This window comes from Triturus cristatus, chromosome 2_1, assembly GCF_964204655.1.
Source record: "Triturus cristatus chromosome 2_1, aTriCri1.1, whole genome shotgun sequence".
NCBI lineage: Eukaryota > Metazoa > Chordata > Amphibia > Caudata > Salamandridae > Triturus > Triturus cristatus.
The window spans coordinates 633,814,993-633,834,954 of record NC_140581.1 but is presented as its reverse complement, the minus strand read 5'-3'; the positions used below and the strand labels follow the sequence as shown (position 1 = coordinate 633,834,954).

The 19,962-nt window shown below is 45.5% G+C and overlaps 1 protein-coding gene across 2 annotated transcripts in view; it reads left to right on the top strand.

The window, feature by feature from the left end:
- NUDT12 (nudix hydrolase 12) overlaps positions 1 to 19,962 on the top strand; it is a 193,828-nt gene that overhangs the window by 100,363 nt on the left and 73,503 nt on the right. For both annotated transcript variants that reach the window (XM_085632571.1, XM_085632572.1), the window contains one exon: positions 1,285 to 1,398. In XM_085632571.1, coding sequence (XP_085488697.1) covers positions 1,285 to 1,398 — 114 coding nt within the window. The remainder of the gene's footprint in view (positions 1 to 1,284; positions 1,399 to 19,962) is intronic.

Genomic DNA, 19,962 nt, shown 5'->3' with positions numbered 1-19,962 from the left:
AGGTGGGTTAGCTTTAATCCGTTTACCAGAAGTAGATGGTGACGCAGAAGGTATCTTGGAGCTTTGTTTAGCATTTAAACGAGGGGTGAGCGGTATAGTAGATTTGGCGCCAACAGAGTCCTTGATAGCCTCCTCAGTATGATCTTGTAAAATATCAAAGGGATTATAGGTCTCTAAATTCGCCTCGGTGGAGGAACGAGCAGCATTACAATTGCCGCGAGGCATGATGGTATGTGAGAAGATACTCAGAGTCCGTCAAAAGTGAGCAAAAATTGGAAAAAATGCAAAGAAAGTGGAAAACAGCAGTCCAAGCTAATATCAGGAGATAATGTTGAAAAGTAACTGCAAGCACCGAGGACAAATAATATAAGTGCTGCTCAAAAAAATGAAGGAAGAACGTGATAATAACAAAAAAAGCAGTTAACTGTTAACCAGCATCGTCACACAGCCTCAGGTGAGAAGCCTAAGATCGTTGAAAAAACAAAATGGCGGCCGCGACGATGAGGCAACAGAAAAACGTTAAATTAAGCGTGCCAGTCTCACCCTGTGGAAAAATAGAGGTAGCATTCTGATGAGCGGCAGTTCCGAATGCCGAAACAAACAATTCCGGTGTTTTTAGTGTAGAAGCGTTGCCTGCAGAGGTCGCGCTCCCTCACGTCTCGGCAGAGCTCCCGGGAACAGCGGCCATCTTCGAAGGCTCCGAAGCCACGCCCCTTCAGCTTTTACTTTCTTGAAGCTTACTTTTGGAAGATGTAACTTGTTGTCCGGAAGATTTACTGCTTTTATTATCTCTCTGCAATTAATTTATCCACACTCTGAATATGGGAGAGTCGTGTTATAGCAAAAATACACCACTATGGTAGCTCCTTCATATTAGTCTGCTGGACCTCTTCCTTTCCCCGGGCCCTCAGCGATCATCCAGAGCCAATCACTAACTGACTTCCTTTTCGACCAACTGGTGAACTGGGTGAGCAAGTGGTCCCCATAAGGGAATGGGTCATGATGGCACTGTGGCTTGCGGTTGTGGCACCAGGGGTGCAGGCTTCAATTTGTAAAGCTATAGCAAGCTTCCTGCACTGCCGCTAGGTGGTGGTGGTGGTGATAATAGGAGAGAGTATACAGATTAGAAGTAACAGCAACGACCATTATTAAAAAGTTTCATTAGGAGTAATTAATTTAGTGCGCTGTTTCAGTACCAATATACATTCATATTGAGCTGTCATTGCTGCCTGTTGCTGGATACTGTATAAATACCCCAAACATTTTTGTCTTTCTTTCCTTCAGATCCTGCGGTAATAATGCTGGTCGTTCATCCGGATGGAAACCACTGCCTTTTGGGCCGACAGAAAAGATTTCCGACTGGCATGTTTTCCTGTCTAGCTGGATTTGTTGAACCCGGTGAGGCTTTCCTCCTGACTCCCTCTAGGTCTGATTCACGGTACATTATATTCCTGAGGCACTAGTGATTCTGTGAAGCATAGCAAACTAAAATTGCCCTGCTCACTGATGTGAAGAAATGTGACTTGAGAAAAATATATCAAATGACTCTTTACTCACAAGTTAGTATGGATATTCTTCATAAATACTTTTAATGTCAGTTCCCTATTGTTTCTAAATGTGGCTTCTGTTCTATTAACCTTTTTGACTTTTCCCTTTGGCCTGAATATTTTAACAATGAGATAAGGCCAAACAAACCCACTGTAAGATATGCTGTATAAACCTCCACAGCAAACTGACAAAATATTTAGATTCACTCTAACCAGGCAACAGTGGCAGCTCCACCGCTCCGCTAAGGCCAAGGAGAGTCGCCCCACTGACTGACTGAGGAAAAAATAAAATGATAACTCATTTTTATTATCATTTTATTTTTCCCCTTGCTCAACTGGGTAGGGGTGGGGCTGCGCTGCTCGCAGAGCAGGGCTCGGAAGGAGTGGTTTGCCCAGTCCAAGTGCGCATTACTCTTTCACCGGCCGTCTCGGGCCAGTCAAACAGTCTTGCACACTTAGTATGTTCTCCATGCAGGCTGCATTACAGCCTGCATGGAGAACATGCCCAGCCTCCCATTCTATGACTCAACGGCGCTCAGACCAATCACAACGCTGCATTGGGAGCTGTGTGCTTCCTGCCCTGGAAGGGGACAACGGTAAGTGTTTCTTATTTTTTTCCATTCCCTCAAACCCTCCAGCCCCCATCCCCCGCGACTGCCTCCGCAATTGCTTTGAATACCAGCCGCCATTGCTATACATAGCTTCATTTGAGGAGGATCTCATACATTGTTATTCAAGTTTACACATTTACATATTTCAGTCATCGGTTTTGTGCTTGTGACACTCAATACTCAGAAGTGTTTGTAATGTAAATAATGTGATTTCTGAAGTGCACAAATGCTCGGAGACGTCTTGGCGCTATGCTTTGTGATACAATAGCATTATACTAAAGGGAGTGCTGGAGCTGGCACGCTTATTTATTTATTTGGATTTTGCATTTGTAAAGTGCACTGTTACCCAGAAGTGGCTTGACACAGAACACAGATGCTGCCAAACCATTGTGTAACCTTAGGTTTTGATGTGATGCTGGAAGGGGAGGCGATGGGTTATACCGTGGCTATGAAGAGAAAATTAATTCCAAAGTTTAGGCATGACTTACGAGAAGGCTTTAATTTCCAGCCGGCTGCACAGGAAGTCAGTGAATGCAGAAGAAGAGTCGCTAGAACAAAGTGATCTGTCAGATATTTGAAAACCTGAAATGGTACTGAAGATAAAGTAAGATCGTTCTGTAATAAGGTGATATACGCTTAGCACTTACAACAGTCTCCGTTTGGATTCTGAGAGCTGGTGGAAATCATTAAGATAAGAAGAAATTGAGGAGTGAGAAGGGTTCCCAAGGATGAGATGAGCTACTGAATTTAAACACGTTGTTAACATTGCAGCAGATGGGCTGGGCACCCCAGTTAGGCGTTACAGTAATTTAAGAGGTATGAGAGCCGGTCTAACCAGTTGTCTGTAGTTAGCTGAGACAAAGTAAATTACATTGTGGAACAGTCGTAGTAAGAAGAAACATGCTAATAACTTCGGAGATTTGTTCCTTTTAAAACAAAGCAAAATCAAAAACAAAGTCCAACTTGTTGTGAACAGAGACCCTGAGTTGGGGGTGAGGCCAGGTTCAGATGGCCACCAGTTAGAGTGCCAGATGTGGGAACTGTTACCAAAGTTGAAAACTTAAATTTAATTGATGTGAAGCTTCAAGGAGTTACTGCACAACAAGCTACAACTGTGCACATACATTCTTGAAACTTCACTCATTGAGGGTGACTGAAATCTGACTTTCTTTGGCCTATCCCTTAAATGAGAAGCTGAAAGTGGGCGATAGGGACATGGCCTGCAGCCGAATGAGCATGACTTTCGGCTGGTGAACTCTAATGCTGGGCTGCCTCATGAAGGCCACTCAGAGAACACGCAAGGCACGGCGGTGAGACAGGCTCCAACACCAGACTTGAAGCAGACTGCATGGAGCCACCTTCAGAGGCCATGCAGCGGCGGCAAGGACTGAAATGTAAGAAGGCATCTTCTTGGGAACAAGCAGTGGCCATTTTTGGCCTACTCCACACCATTGATAATTAGGTCAAACTCATGTGGATCTGGAGGCTGAAATAAGAGATACCGGCACTCATCTCTTCGTGCTGCTCCAGTGGCACCGTGGAGCAACAGATGGCATGGGAGCACCTCAAGGCTGGATAGAGATGCTTTCACCAATGCAGCACTCCAGGTGGAGAGCTTCTTACTGATCATATCTCCTGCCATGCTCCGTAAGCGACACCTGCATACAACAGAATGCAAACCAGGCTCAACAGTAAATAGTTACTTGCACACATCTCTGTAACCTCATGGATTGTTTTGTTCTAAAGGCTAGCTGCTCGTTATATCGAGCTAATGATTGATTACTGTTGGAGGTGCCAGAGGTTCACGCTTACATCCTCTTAACCTTGGGTGTAGAACCTAAATGCTGCTCTCGTGGTGGCCTTCCCAGTGGATTGCTTACTGTAATATTCATGAATAAAACGTCAAAAACATGAAAGAAAATCTGTAATTTCAGGGGATTAGCACTCTCCACAATGACAATGCTGCTTGATAACTTGTCCCAGACAAATATGCAGGCAACAGTGTCCTCTAAAAAAAAAAAGGACGACTATGGGAGACTTATTTGAAAGGAAGATCTACAAGCCTGGCTAGGTGGCTTTAATGACAACATTTTGATCATGGTGACCATGCAAATACAAGCCTTAAAAATAGATTTAGCATTGAGCATCTCCGATGTCACCAAAGAAATTCAAGCCCTGGGTGACTGCATGGCCAGCTGTGTGGATGACTTAACCACTATGAGTCTAGAACTTGGAAAAAATCATTAATCTAATGCTCAACTGGAGGAGGGGGGAGGCCAAAGTTTTGTGGGAGAAATGTACCGTTATTAGAAGGTAGGTCAAGGTGTGATAACATTGTCAATATTTGGAAGAGAAAGGAAGGTGAGGATGTGGTCTAATTTTGAAGATCATTGTTTTGCTTCATGCTTCAAGTGAATCAAATTTAGGAGATTCCCACCATCTTGTTGCACAGAGTAGGAGCGTTGAGGTCGACACCTGCGGCGTGCCCGAGAGATGTTATAGCCAGTTAGGCTGCTCAAAACTAAAGGACACAGTAAAGAGGGAAGCCAGGAAAAACAGATCAACTCACGTATCAATAACAGCATATCTACTAATTCAGGACCTCTCTCAGGCCACTTTGAATAAAAGGCAAACGCTGACCTCCGTAACGAGCGACCTTCGCAGGTGCCAAATTTGCTACAGATAGGCATTCCCTTTCTTCTTGTGGATCCAGATTGAGTTGTGGTGGTACACTGTACGCACCCTGGAAGAAGCACAGAAATTCTTGGGAACTTCAAGAGAGCATCCAAAGACACAGCCGAAGGAAGAAAATGGTCTTTACTGGCAATCAAAGAAAAAATAAAAGAAACCTAAATTGGCGTGCTGTACGGTATGTAAATGATACAGAGTCTTCACTTGGGCTGGAGCTGATGACCCGAAGTTACAAAATCATAAACATTTGTGTATAGGTTTTATTCATTGGCCCTTAGAGTGTATGGGACCCATAATGGTGATGATGATGTGTAAAGCCCGTAAGGATCCTTTACAATACAGTTCATGGGTTATGACTTTGCATGCTGAGTGATGTAAACATTCTCTTGGAAGTTAGCTAGAATAAAGAGCCTCAAGAACCTACTCAGAGCGTTGGGGGGGCAAGTTTGAGGGTAGTGGATTACAACGGGACTCCTGATCGAGTTAGTGATGGATCTATTCCCTTATCCACAATGGTTGGAGATGATTGAGAGAATGTGGACTGGCGTCAATTGGGGGGAGGAGAGGGGACAAAATGTGGGTGGGGGAGTTAAAGGTGAACTATGGTTGGTTATCAGACCATTTCTGTTGTTGTTGTGTAAAGTTCTTGCGTCATTTCCTTGTTGAGTGTACATCCTATCATGGAGCAAGCGCCATAGGATATGGAGGGAGGCTCTTCCGGAAGTCCTATGTCTGAAGGAGATACACCGGGAAAGCATCAGATATGCACCTAATGAAGCACAGGCTTTACCCTAACTAATGCTTCGCAGCTACTAGCTCTAAACAAGTATTTGCAATGCAATAGGTCTCGCATTTTCGAGAGTTTGAGCTTTTGGCCTTGTAAATGATAATGCTTTTTTTATATGTTTTGAAAACGCACTTTGTACTTATAGTCCTTGCTTTCTAGAAGCAAGGCTAACAGTCAAAAAGGCCAACTTTGATTCTCATAAGCAACGACTACAAGTACAAAGTGTGTGTTTACGCACCACTTGCAGGTTTTGAAAACACTAATAAAAGGCATTGTCATTTACAATGGCAATAGTTCACATTCTCGCAAATGCAAGACCTATTGCATTGAAAATGCTTGTTAAATACTATGCAACCTGCCTTATGTGACTATAGGGCATGCATTAGGGTGACTAACATGCATTAAAAAGGATAGGTTTAGGGCTTGCAAAAGGTTTAGTTTGTCAGGTTGAAATGGCAGTTTAAAACTGCAATAAAGGCTGCAGCAGCAGGCCTGTGTGATAGCTACTTTTGTGGGTGGTACAGTGAGTACTGCAGGGCATGGGTAAAGGTAGTACCAGTTTTCTAAAGACTTACAAGTAATTACATTTGCTAATTCGGTGTAAGGCATTGTTACCATGTTTGAAGGAAAGAGCCTAAGCCTTTAGTAGTGGTTAGCATTGGTAAAGTGTGCACAGTCCTAAAGCTAATAAACAAATTCACCAAAACTGACAGTATGAAGGCAAAACATTTTGGGAAATACCATACTACGGATGTCAGATCTAATTACCTGCCCTCTTAATGTTTCACTGTGCACCATGTGATCCATGATAGGAATGCGGACAGTTTCAGCATACTGCTTTTAAAGCTTTCCAGACAGGTGTACTATTTAAAATTTGAACAACTATTTGTGTTTCTTGATTTCTGCGTATAATAGGTATCCACATTTGCCTAGTTTCCTGCCACTTGTCTATTCCAAGATTGAAGACAGGTAATTTTAATGGCTGCACTAAAAGGGACTTTGCAAGTTTCTTCCTTGAATGTTTGAACTAACACCTAGTAACTCATTAGGAGCTGAAGACGAATGCAAGCACTTTTTAAATAATTGCACAGCTTTATTATGGCTCATCACTAACAACACTGAAAGAGTCTTGAGTTATGCAGCCATGAATATGGGAAAACAGAAAAATGTAAGATGGAGGTCAGGGGTTATATGGTTTGTTCTGCTTTACCTATCTTTAGTGTGACCTTTCCCATCAGTGCAATTTGCATTCCTGGAGTTAAATTATGAGATCTAAGTAACTAATAACGAAAAGCAAATAATATTTCAGGCTTACTTTTGAATTAAAGCTTGGAAATATCATGACTGTTTTATTAGAAGGAGCACAAAAAATCTCTTACGCGCAGACAAGGGCCCACAGACCGGAAGTTTAAATCAACTGGAAAGACATTTTACACACACAAGAGGTAGTGGGAGATTAAGCTGAGGTATGCAGCTGATGTTTTGAAGAAATTGTGCACCTTTCAAAATATTTCACGCTGTAGTGGGCATGGTTTATCTCGAGCCAGCACACGCGGAGGAAAACACAATCCTTTAAATGCCAATACCAGTCACTGGCGATGCTGAGAAGAACCTACAAATTTACCCTATTTGTAAATAAAGAATTCCTTGAGCACGTAGTGGAAGCTGTTATTCAAAATAGAGCAGGATACCAAAGCGACACAACATGTTTGGGGGCCTCTCTGCAAATAGGGAAATGCTGCGTTTATGTGGAAGGGCGCATCAAAGGGCTAAAATAAATCAAATGAAAACCCACTGCTGCAGGGGCTGTGTGCGCTCGGGTGGAGGGCTTAAAATGAAGCAGAAGGGGAATCAAAACGGCCAGTGATGGGCCAAAATCATAAACATACTGGCATCACGGTGCGAGGCATTCACACGGGAGAAACAAAGGCAAGCTCTCCGACCGTGTTTCTCAATCCAGAATTCCCTGAGAATGTAGCGGAAGTTATTATTCAAAATAGAGCAGGATACCAAAGCGATGCAGAATGCAGCGACCTCTCGGCAAACAGGGAAATGCTGTGTTTGTATGGAAGGGCGCATCGATGGGCTAAAATAAACAAGTAAATTAAGTATTAAAGCACTAACCTCTATCATTGCTCAGTGGAGTACTGTGCAGAAGGCATATCCAGGGCAAACCAGCTTAAGTTCTGGATGAATTAAAATAATACACGGAAATAATTCACGGAAAGAGCGAAGGGGGCGGGAAAGAGAGATTAAAACAAGTTGAATTGTGTCTTTATATGTTTAACAAGAAGTATGCGCTGCTAAAGAAAAATGGACAACTCACTTTGAAGTTAACATCGGTATAATTGTGGGTAACAGTTTCTATCTGGCTACCCTTACATTAAAACATATTTAAAATGCACACGCACCTAGATGCTTAAAAAAAGGTGTATGCGTCACCAAGTCTGTGGTAGTTGGAGCACTCTGTATAAATTTAAATGTGCATTTTAATGGTGATGAAAGTAACACTTTCCATCAGGCTACCATTATATTGGAAGCTCTTTGAAATGAGCACGCATGTAGTTGCTAAGGAGAGGGTATGCACGCCAAAGAGGAAACAATCTCTCGGCATGCTGTGGCGGGGGCAGGGAAGCGCATTCCAGGCGGGGGAGCGGACCCTTTGAAGTATGATGCCGAGGCTGTGGCTACACGTGAACGCGCCAGTGGGCTGCAGCGCTTCGCCAAACGGATTGCATGGCGGCACGATGCACGTGATTGTGCGCGTGCTCGCCATGCAATCCACTTTTGGGAGCACTTTGAAATGCCCCTCTTACTAGAGTCTCGCATTGCGATTGTGTAAACGCAATAGATAGGCGAGACCTAAAAAGGGAGGAAGGGTGGGGGGTCATGATTTGTTCTCCAAAAAGATTTCCATTTTGAGGAGAAAAAAATGATTAAAACAAACTAGAGGGGTGCTACGTATATCTACAAGAACACTAGTGAATTTATTTAAATATTGTCAATGTTTATGCCCCCAATCAATTCCAGAACCAGTACATACTTCAACTACTAATAAACATTGGGCAATAAGACCCGTGAGTTTGATGTGGGCTGGTGACTTTAATCTAGCGCCAGACACTATGCCAGACAGCCACCTGAAGGCTAGATACCTAGAAGGTATATTATCACAGACCCTGATACAGGAGATGAGCGCTATTGGCCTTAAGGATCTATGGAGAAGCAAATATCCAGATAGATCCCATTTAAGGATTGCTTTAGGGCGCACAGGATATGTTGAAGTCACTGGCTCCATAACACCTGGCACAATAGCGTTGTTGGGCCACACCATAGAGGGGGAGCGGCAAGTGAACTCAAATAAGAGCCCTACCTGGAAATTTGATAGATGCCTACTCAAAGGGCTTGGTACTAGACAAGAGCTGAAGGAGAATTATTACTTAGTGGAAATTGACATGGAAGAGGCTACTCAAAACATTATGGGATGCCTTTAAAACAGTCTTTAGAGGGCAGTGCATTGTGGAAAGAGCAAGATAACGCCCAACCAGCATGGATTATCGTACCTCTGTAGAGGAAGAATTTAAATTGGTGATAGAGAGATATAGAACAACTGGATTTTTGAAGGCCCTATACAAGACCACCTCTCTGAAGAGTAGAATTGATCTTTCTAGCTACAGAAAAATCTGAAACAGCACTGTTGTGATAAAGATTTTATGAACAGGCAAATAAGACCGGTTCACTTCTAGTGAGCCAAATGAGGGCGTAAGATGCTTCTAGGCATATTCCCTCCTTGCTTAGAGGTAGGGGTTGGTCTGTTTAACTCCTTCTTGCACTCTAAAACTACATCACCCTCAATGGCTGCAGCTAATATTACATTAATACATAAACCGGGTAAACCAACCAATAAATGTGAGACATATTGGCCTATAGCACTTTTAAACTCTTACTCAAAAATGTTTACGAAGGTTCTGGCCAACAGGCTTATGGCTCACTTACCATACCTTGTCGATCCAGACCAATCTGGATTCATCCCCCTGAGACAGACAGTAGAAAATATCAGGCAAGTTCTCTATCTAATAGAAAGTGGCAATTATGGAAGGATCTCCGTGGTGATCCTGTGATTAGACACTGAGAAGGCAGTCAACATGGTCGGCTGGGTCTTCCCCTCCCTAGTTCTTGAGGCTATAGGCCTGGGCAGCTGGATACTGTCATGGATAGCTAGTTTTAATCGGTCAGCAGCAAGAATAATTGTTAATGGAGAAACGTCAAAAGAAATCACCTTAACTAGAGGGATGACACAGGGATTTCCACTTTACTCCCTTCTATTTGTTCTAGCTGTGGAACCGTTGGTGGCTACCATTCAACACCGTTCAAACATAAACTATAGACTCTTTTTCTAGGTCTGGAAAAGAGCACTTTTTTTAGGAAAACCTCAAAAACATCTAGGCAGTCTAGTGGGTTGTATCAGGCTTCCCCACTTAAAATATTCTTTGAATGATCATTATTTGATAACGAACACCACTGGATCCATTTGGATTCAGCAGTTAAGGGACACCTTGGGCCATACTAGGCACGTGAGATCCCCAGTCTGTTGCTATTCTAATATCAACCCTAGAACTATGGGATTTTTTTTATTAGACCTTAAAAGCTAACCACATTTGATGAATCTCACCCCCCCCCCCACACACACACACACACACACACACACACACACTCCATTGTAGAGTAATTTAGATTTTACTCTGGGTATTGTGAAGGGCAATTGTACAGATTTTTTTAAAGGCGGTGCAGAACTTTATGACACCTATTCCAGGGTGATAATAATAAGGCTAATAGTCAATGTAAAGAAGACTATACAGTGAGAGAAACTGATAGCATGCGCTATTTCAAGTTACAACATTGTGCTCTCTTTTCCCTAAAAATAAAATGGCGGTGATATGCCCCCTAACAAACTGGAAGAAGCTTTTCAAAACCTATACTGGCCCCAAAGGCCTTATTTCAGATTTCGATCGCATCATGGCAGAAGTAGGTACCGACATAGCGTGGTCCTAAATTAAACAATGGCAATACATTTTGGGTGGCTCCGTTTCCGTATCACAGTGGCAAAAACTCTGGTCTGACATTCCTACCTCACGCTAAAGTGTACAAAACAGGGAATTGATGTACGAGTTACTATAGCCAAACTGAAAAAAATCTATGGAACCACAGATGGTCTTTGCTGGAGGGGATGTGGCCAGAAAGTAGATGTGTTACATAGTCGAAGGGCATGCTCTTGGTTAACAATTTTTGGGAGTGAGATTCTCAGACTCCACAAAAGCATAGTGGGATATTTGCTGTGGCCAAACCCCGCTACCATCATCCTTGGCCTTAGACCAATGGTAATCATAATTATGCCAAAAACAGGCTAAAGATTATTTACCAAAATGTTCTGGCTGCAAAACCTCTCCTAGCACTATGCTGAAAGTCCCTGGTAATCTCATCAATGCAAAAATGGGTGGGCAAGCTTTGAAACTGCTGGCCATGTAAACATTGATGTGGATTCTTCATGAAACTGAACACAGATTTGATAGTGGCAGCCACAAGTGGACTATTTAATGGACATGGGCTTTTATTTATGATTGTTGGCTAACTAGCTGAGGGAGAGATCCTCTGAGTGTACTGGACATATTGTTCTATGAAGCGAAAGATGTTATTTATAGAAATGAGGGGAAAATACACATGGAAAGATGATCTGCATGGGTTACTACTAGGAATTGGAGGAAGGGGGCCAATTGGGGTTGTGGAGGTAGGGTGTTTTTGCTTCTACTTTTCCCCTTATTCATTTAATCTGTCACTGATCTTTCCATTGCTTAACGTAGGAGAAATGTTGGCTTCATGTTCTTGGTGATCTGTACTCCGAAAAATTCAATTCAAATTTGTTGGGAAAATAATTGAGAAGCAGAAGAAGTGAATCAGTATGGCTAGTATGAGCATATAGAGGCTCACAAGAGTGGGGTCAAAAGAATGAAAATGAGGAAGATGACTAGACTGGGAGTGATTGGATTGAAACAGTTTCACCCAGAAATGAGTGTTGCTTTGCATATTACTTGGAAAAGACAGTCACAAAGAATGTAATGAAAAACTGTATTGCAAGCCACACTGCAGTTGAGAAGAATAAGAGCTGCCATGCTCCAAGAATCCAGGCAGAGTTGTATGGTATCGGATACAGTAATAAGAGCAAATTAATTTTCATGAAAAGAGTGTAGTCCGGATTGAGCAGGATCCAATACTTATAAAGTAATAGTAGTGTAACCGAACGTACTGGAAAACTATGATCAAGATAGACAAAGAAAACTACCAGAAGGAATGGCATATTGGAGCAATGTCTGCATGTTCAACTTCCAGGAAGAAGACACCTGTGAACCACTTTAAAAAGAGAACCCTAACAGAGGGCAACTGATGACACGTTAATCAGAGCATTTCTATCACAAGCACTGTTCAAAGCAGCACACACATGGCATCGGAGGACATCCATTAGAGGACATCTCCATTAGAGGATTTCCCTAAGAGTGGTCAATGGGTTATGCAGTGTCAAATGACTGTCAGTTATTCAAGTAATCAAATTTGATGAAGAGAGGCAAACAATTCACAGGAGAAAAAGATTTCTCTATTGCCCACATAAATGTGGTTGGGAAAGGTTTGAGAAATGATGGTGTCACCAAGAGGGATGCTGTTTAAAGAAAAGGACTGATCATTGAGAGGCACCCACTGATAATGCTATTGATGCTGGAGTGAAAAGTGTGCCAGGAAGGCGAATGAGAAGTCAAAAGGTAGAATGCAAGCCATTCTACTATGTGCCAGGTATGTCTAATGATCTTTGAGTTTTAGCATATTGGGGTGTTCAACCTGTGTCATCTGCCTCAAAGATGCAGAGGCTCAACGAGAATAAGGATGGAAGATAGGTGATGGTGGTGTGATTAGATGAAACATTTCTTTGCATTAGATGGAACGTTTCATGTCCACAACTTATGCTGCTTTCGTGTATATGGTAACACGTAGCTGCTTTCTTCACTAGCCACCATGGAACACCATACAGACACAAGTGTTTACAGAACCCATATATCTGTTTGTGCCACATTACAGACTCACCAGTAGCACTGCTCCCACTGTGGAGGCATCAGTATTGCAAACAAAAAGAATAGCTTAGATCTATAGCACACACAGGTAGGACATTAGGCAGACCATCACACATATCCGCAGGCACCATAGCCAGAAAACCACACACAGACTAACAAAAACTGCTGGGATACTGGTACTCTACTGCCCTAAGATATGTACAAGCAATTGACAAAGTCATTCACCCACACTTGTACAACACCTAATTCATATGCCCACTGCTCAGCAAATAAGATGGGGCTACCCATCCTAGAGAGATTGCTTTACAGACTCCCCGACATTAGATGCCACACTGTTGACGTACCATTTGCTATACCAATGCCAATAACCTATTACGAATGAGTAACATCTTGCTTTGTCAGTACAGTAAAGTGAAAGCCAGATTGGAGAGCATTTAGTAGGCTTTGAGTTGAAAGATTGTCAGTTGAACATCAGTCTTTGAAACCCCTTGGAAGGGAGCAACTGTTTGGGAGGAGATGATAAGTAGGACAAAAAGGACTTAAAGTTGATAATGTATAATGCAGGGTCTTTGTGGAGACATATCGTCAAGCAGGGCCCTGCAATTAAGTTGTAGACATAAGAATGTGGCTGAGATGTGTGCTGAGCAGAATCAGACTCTGATGGAGACTAAGGTGTGTGTGATAATTTTAGTGACTCGAATCTGTAGCAAGTATCGACATCAGCTCTAACAATGTACTGGAATTGGAGAGAGGATAAGTTGAGCCGAGTAAGAGAATGGGGTTGCTTTGTGGTGGGAAGGGTAGTCCATAGTGGACAGTCTGTTACTCCTGGCAGCAACTTTAGATGAAAATTAAGAAGCAGAGTCAGTAGCCAAGAGGTTAGATTGGATTATCGTGGTGTCAGGAGAGGCCATGTTTTTGGATAGGCATTGATTTGTGGATAAAGGGATACAGGAGTCGTGGAAATAAGATGATCTGGGATTATGTAGGACTGTCGAGAGCCTCAAGGTTATATTTTTAATCCATGGTGTGTAATCATGCTGAGGAGCTTCTTCATCTGTTAAGACAAGTGTGCATTTTCATTGAGGCAGTGGGTGATGAAAGCGATCCAAGGAAAGGGATGGAGGCAAACAGGGTGAAGTGAAGGTATACAAAGCACTCAGTATCATTCTATCAGATAAATGAAATGTATGGTTCAAATGCATGATACTTTGCAGCATTTGTAAAGAGTGAAAACTAGCTATGCCAATTAGTTGAAAAATTTAAATGATCATATCGCCTTATCAAACTACATATATTCTAAAAGAAGGATGCACTTAAATGTTTTTCCATAAATTTCTAGTGGGCTTTAAGGGATGGGCAGATTAGGGCGTTTACCCCAAATCGACCAGAAAAAGCATGGAGTGGGGGTTTTGCACATCCTGATATTGAGCTTCACCCCCACCCTTGGGCACCAGACAGCCCAATTCTAATGACAAAACAGGCAGACCTCACCTCCCATTACTTTTTAAATTTCTTTCTGCCTGCTTTCATTGATGTCATCCTTAAGATATATTCACAAGAATAGGGGGCCTTGTTGTTGTATCACGTTCCTAACTGTTATTGAAGCATCAGGTTGCAACTTTTTTTGTTGTCACAGTTTGTTATTGAAACCGAATCATACAGCGTATGCACAGTTTGGGACAAAAGTGTATAAGCAATAAGCAGGGGGGTCGGAGATGAGGGTACAGAGAAAAGGCATGTTCCACATAGAACTAATATAACCAACTTTCCCAGTGATGTGTATCTCCATAGGTAACAAGTGTCAAAGAGCCATCGGGCCAGAGGCCCACGTAGAGGAGTGGGAGGAGTGGTGATCCGGGCAACCAGGCTGTGGGGGTGAGATAGGACACATCGCTATTAACCAGGCGGTGTTGGGCACCAGGATCGGAGGGGGGTGACGGCTCTGGCAAAGGGGAGGAGCCCCATGTTATTGGACCAGTGAGGGGCATAGCCCACCGTTGACAGAGAGAGGAAGAGTGGCAGCAGTTCCTCACATTAAAGGTGTCCGCATGTCTGGGGGGAGAGGCAGAGGCGTCAGGAAAACAGTGGTACGGGAGAAAGAGGACATTTTGTGGGGAATCCGGGTAATGGGGAAGGCCGGGAAGAAGGCAGGAAGGGCGTAGCAGGGTGTTGGGGGTGGTGGGTGGGAGGTGGGGGAAAGGCCATGGAGGGCAAAAAAGGCAGTGGGGTTTGGTGGGGCGATAGGATGTGGGTGGTGAGGCTTGGGGGCACAGTGCCTCCCAGGGGCATTTCAGGAGTCGCCCACGCGGCTCACAAGAATATTACTGGCCTCAGTGCTCTGGATGGAATGCAATGGAGGGGTGGAAGTGCTTTCTCCTATTTCAGTGATCATCTCTTAGGAAAGGATCCCATGTCTCCTTGAACACCTCTGCTTGGTCCTGTAGGTTGTAAATAACACAATCATGCGGAACTGTTTGTATCATTGCCACTGTCCAATCCTCTTGGATGGTTGCACGGGTGACCTCCATTGGCGGATGATACAGATCTTGGCTGTGGCTAGGGCCACGTGAAGGAGACTACACTGTGGACAGGAGAGGTCTAGAGTGAGATCTCAGTGGACGTCCGCGCACCTCCAGCAGTTCGCATGGGAAAGGAGTCCTGTCCTGTTCAGTTTTGTTGGTGTCCAGTGCCAATCGTGGCTTGTTTTAAAGAGACAGAACTTTGAGCGAGCTTCCCGGGTGCCCCTGTTCATGGCTTCATAATATCAGCCCAGTCCTCTTCCTCAAAGGTCTTCTGCAGGCGGGCCTGCCATTTGGCATGGAGGCTGTGTAGAAGAGTTTGAGAGAAGAGGTGGCTTGTGAGTGTGCAGTAGAGCCCCGACATCACTCTCCTGTGGCGGCCCCACGTAGTTAGGTAAACCACCACTGACGGGGACTGTATGGACCATGGATGTGGGTCTAAGCGACGCCTTAGGCAGTGCTGTAGTTGCAAGTAGCGTCAAGCTTTCCATGGGTGGAAACCAAACTCCTCCCTCCAGATGGTTAAAAGGCTTAAGATCCCCGTTGAGCAAGATTTTGTCCATTGTGTTTGCCCACCTTCAACCAGTGGGTCCAGCGTAAAGCCTGATCATCAATGCGCAGACCGTCATTGCCCCACAGTGGCGCTTTATCATACAAGCGAGAGTCCATCCCTGGTAGTTGGTGTGCACGTAACCAGGCTTTTGTGTGGCCTGAAGCATGGGGTGCGAGAGCTTGGCTGTAGGGTATGGTCCCCATAAAGAAGAACAAGTCCCTTGCCTCCAGAGAGGAGCGATCGTTTTTTGTTGGCCCACTGTGGTGGGTCCGTGATACCAGGGAGAAAATATGCCATTTGCGATAGGGGGAGGGGTAGGGTGTAATGCTCCACTGACAGGAGGTCCAAGCCCAACATGAGCGGCGTGCAATAAGTTTGGATGCAGCCAACTGGGGCCATGAGGAGCCCCACACAAAGGACCTGGATCTGGGAGTCGATGAGCAAAAAGTGGTTAAAGGCACCAGTACAGGAAGCATTCCCAGTGTCTAAGTGAAATGTGGTAGTGTAACCATTCTCACTGCCTGCATGAGGCCAAGGTTTTAGACCCCACCCAATTTGGGTTTAGGGAAGGGCACAGTACTGAAACAGCCCTTCTTAAATCCACGGAAGAGATCAGGAGAGCGTTGGATCAGGGAGGAAAGGCTGCACTGATCCTGCTTGACCTCTCCGCAGCCTTTGATACGGTCCACCATGGAGTACTGATGGACCGTTTGTTGGCCTGCGGAGTGAAGGATAAAGACTGGACTCTCCTTAAATCCTTCCTCTTGGACAGACTTCAGATAGTTACGTTGGGTGAGTTTGTCTCAAAGCCTTTCTCTCTTCCATGTGGGGTCCCTCAGGGGTCTTCCCTGAGCCCTACGCTTTTTAACATTTATGTATCCTCCTTGGCTCCCTTGATCGAGTCATTCGGCTTCTGTCTTATATCATACGCCGACGATACTCAAATTGTGGTATCCCTCTGACCAGGGCAGGAGAAGGCAACTGGAGAGAGGCTTCATGATTGTATGGGAGCAGTGGGAGGCTGGATGACGCAAAACTGTTTAAAGCTGAATGCTAGCAAACAGAGGTAATCCTGTTAGGGAACAATGTTAATTTCTGGACTCAAAGCTGCTGGGCCAAATTTTATGGGGACTCTACCAATACCCTCCAGGAAAGTTAAAAACCTGGGGGTGGTATTAGATGAACATCTTGACATGCGCGATCAAGTCAATGCCGTGGTCTCTGCCACTTATTATATTCTCAGGACCAGGAGGAAAATTCTGCCTCTTCTGCCAGTAGACTGTAAGCGCACAGTGGTAACTGTCTTGATTATGTCAAGATTAGACTATTGTAACAGTCTATATTTAAACATGCAGGACCGCAGTACACAAAAACTTCAGATGCTCCAGAACTCAGCAGCCAGACTGCTTACTGGAACCTCTAAATTTGCATCAATTTCGAGTGCAATTAAAAAATTTCATTGGCTGCCTGTAAACAAACGAGTCCTCTTTAAAACACTCAGTTTAGTCTTCCGAGCCCTTCAGGGCACAGGTCCAGTCTCTGAAGCAGCAATTTCAGTGGTATGTGCCCAGAGATCTTTACGGTCGTCAGGAGCAAAATTAGCAGTAGTACCGCCTATAAAAAGAGTTAGATGGGGAGGCAGAAACTTTTCCGCTGGGGCAGCCAAGGCTTGGAACGAACTCCCTTTCTGTTTGAGAAATTCTTTTTTTTTTTTTTTTTTCTTTTTTTTTTTTGAAACCGTTTATTACAAAGTTCAAAGAATATACAAAGATGGGCCTACAACCTTCAGGCCGGCCGCTAGCAAACAAGAGGAGCATAAGATACACACAGTAGACCGCAGGCTGCGGCAAAGGGAAACGTACAGGAGTGAGCCGCGTTGATGGCCACACCATCCGGACCCCACATGACGGTTTCTTTTTAACCTAAATAACAACAAACAAAATCAAACCACAAGGCAACCCACGATCGAAAACAGCAGCATGTGCTCCCCTAGAGGGGGGACCCTACCAATCCATCGGAGTATCAAGGGGGGGGAGAAGGTCAGAACAGGGACTGGGTGGACTCAGTGCCCGGTACCGGAGAGCTAAACCGGCTAAGGGGACGGGGCAGGCGATGGATCGGGCAATAACGGCGGGGCACAGAGTCCCCCGCGGTAGGCGTTCCAGGGGCCCCATACTTTCACCCATGTCCCAGGCTTACCTCGCGCTACATACACCACCTTTTCCCGAAACATGCACCAGTCCATATTTTCCTTCCAGGCCGAAACAGTCGGGGACCTCTGGGAACCCCACAGTTGAGCAATATCGCGCTTAGCCACCATATATCCCAGAGTCACCCACCACGTCTGTGGCGCCGAATAGTCAGTTGGTTCCCACACGTTCAACAGGCATCTCCTCGCTTCGGGCAGCAGCGGCACACGCGTAACCACCCGCAGGACCTCATGCACACCACGCCAGAATCGCTCCACCTCTGGGCATTCCCACAAAATATGAAGAAAGGTCCCCAAAGAACCACACCCACGCTTACACAACCCGTCCACAGCATAGCCCATACGCAATAGCCTTGGCCCCGTTATATAGACCCTATGGAGTATCTTGAGCTGGACGAAGCGAAGGCGGGCCGGTATGGCCACCTCTTTCGGGGAGGCCACCGCAGAGACCCAGTCCTCGTCGTCCAGCTCCAATCCATCGGCAACCCAAGCCTCGCGAAGATCAAGCAGCAATCCCGCGCGGTCATTGATCAGTTTTTTATAGATTAACGAGATCGTGCTTTCCGGTACATGTCCATCCAGCACTCTATCCTCCAGAGGGGAGTACTCCGGGATGGAGGCGACGTCCGGGAAGGCGGAGCATAGTGCATGACGGATCTGCATATACCGAAAGTACTCCCTGTCTTGCAACTGGAATTCCGTCTGCAGCATCCCGAACATTTTGAATCCCCCCCCTCGTCCGGAGATCCCCCACCCTGCTGATGCCTATCATGTCCCACTTCTCGAAGCCCTTCGAGGTCCACAGGGAGCCCAACTGCTCAGATGCGTACAGTGGTGACGCCCGGGTCAAACGATCCTTCCACCCCATCGCTACATTAGCCGCGTGCCACACTCGTACCATGACACGCGTGGGGCCCGTCAGACGTGAGTCGAGCGAGCTGGAGTAGAGCGCTCGATTATAGTCACCACCCGGCAGTAGCATCTTATCCATTTCAAAAGCCGGGTTTAGGGCGGGCCCGTATAGGCCGTGATTAATCGCAGCCAGCTGGGAGGCCCAATAATACCGTTTAATATCCAGGAGGGCAATCCCCCCGTCATACCACGGGAGCGTCAGCTTCGCCAGGGCGATACGCGGTCTCCTGTCCCAGAACAGGCGGCGTTGCAAACTCTCCACCTCGCGGAAGTAGCGCGCCGGGACGAGGTCCATTGTATTCTGCAGAGCGTACAGGAAACGCGGCAGCGACATCATCTTAAACAATGCCGCCCGGCCGAGCGGCGAGAGCGGCAAACGCCGCCAACGCGCGACATCCTCCTTCAGGCGCTGGAGGGGGGGGAGCAGGTTTCGATCATACCGGGCCTCCGCGTCCAGGGTGATGAAGATACCCAGGTACCTAAATCCATGCGGGGCGATCTGGATAGGACAGCCCCGCGGAAGAATAGGAACCTCCCCAGAGAGAACATACACGCACGATTTAGCCCAGTTGATGACAAGGCCGGAGTTACGACCAAATGATTGCAATACATCAACCAGTACTATCAGTGATTTACGTGGGGAAGCCAGGTACAGGAGAATATCGTCAGCATATAGAGACACGCGGTCCTCATACTCGGGGGTCCAGCGGAGACCACGAATAGAAGGTTCCCACCGCAGCCACTTCGCCAGGGGCTCCAAGGCAAGTGCAAAAAGGAGCGGCGATAACGGGCAGCCCTGCCGCGTGCCCCTGCCCAACTCAAACGGAGCCGACACTCTACCGTTCACAACCACCTGCGCCAGTGGGCCAGAGTACAACAATTTGACCCAGCTGATAAACCCTGGGCCAAACCCGAATTTCGCGAGCGTCGCCCAAATATATGGCCATTCAAGTGTGTCAAACGCCATAGTGGCGTCCAAGGATGCCAAGATGGCCGGCTCCCGTATGAACGGGACACG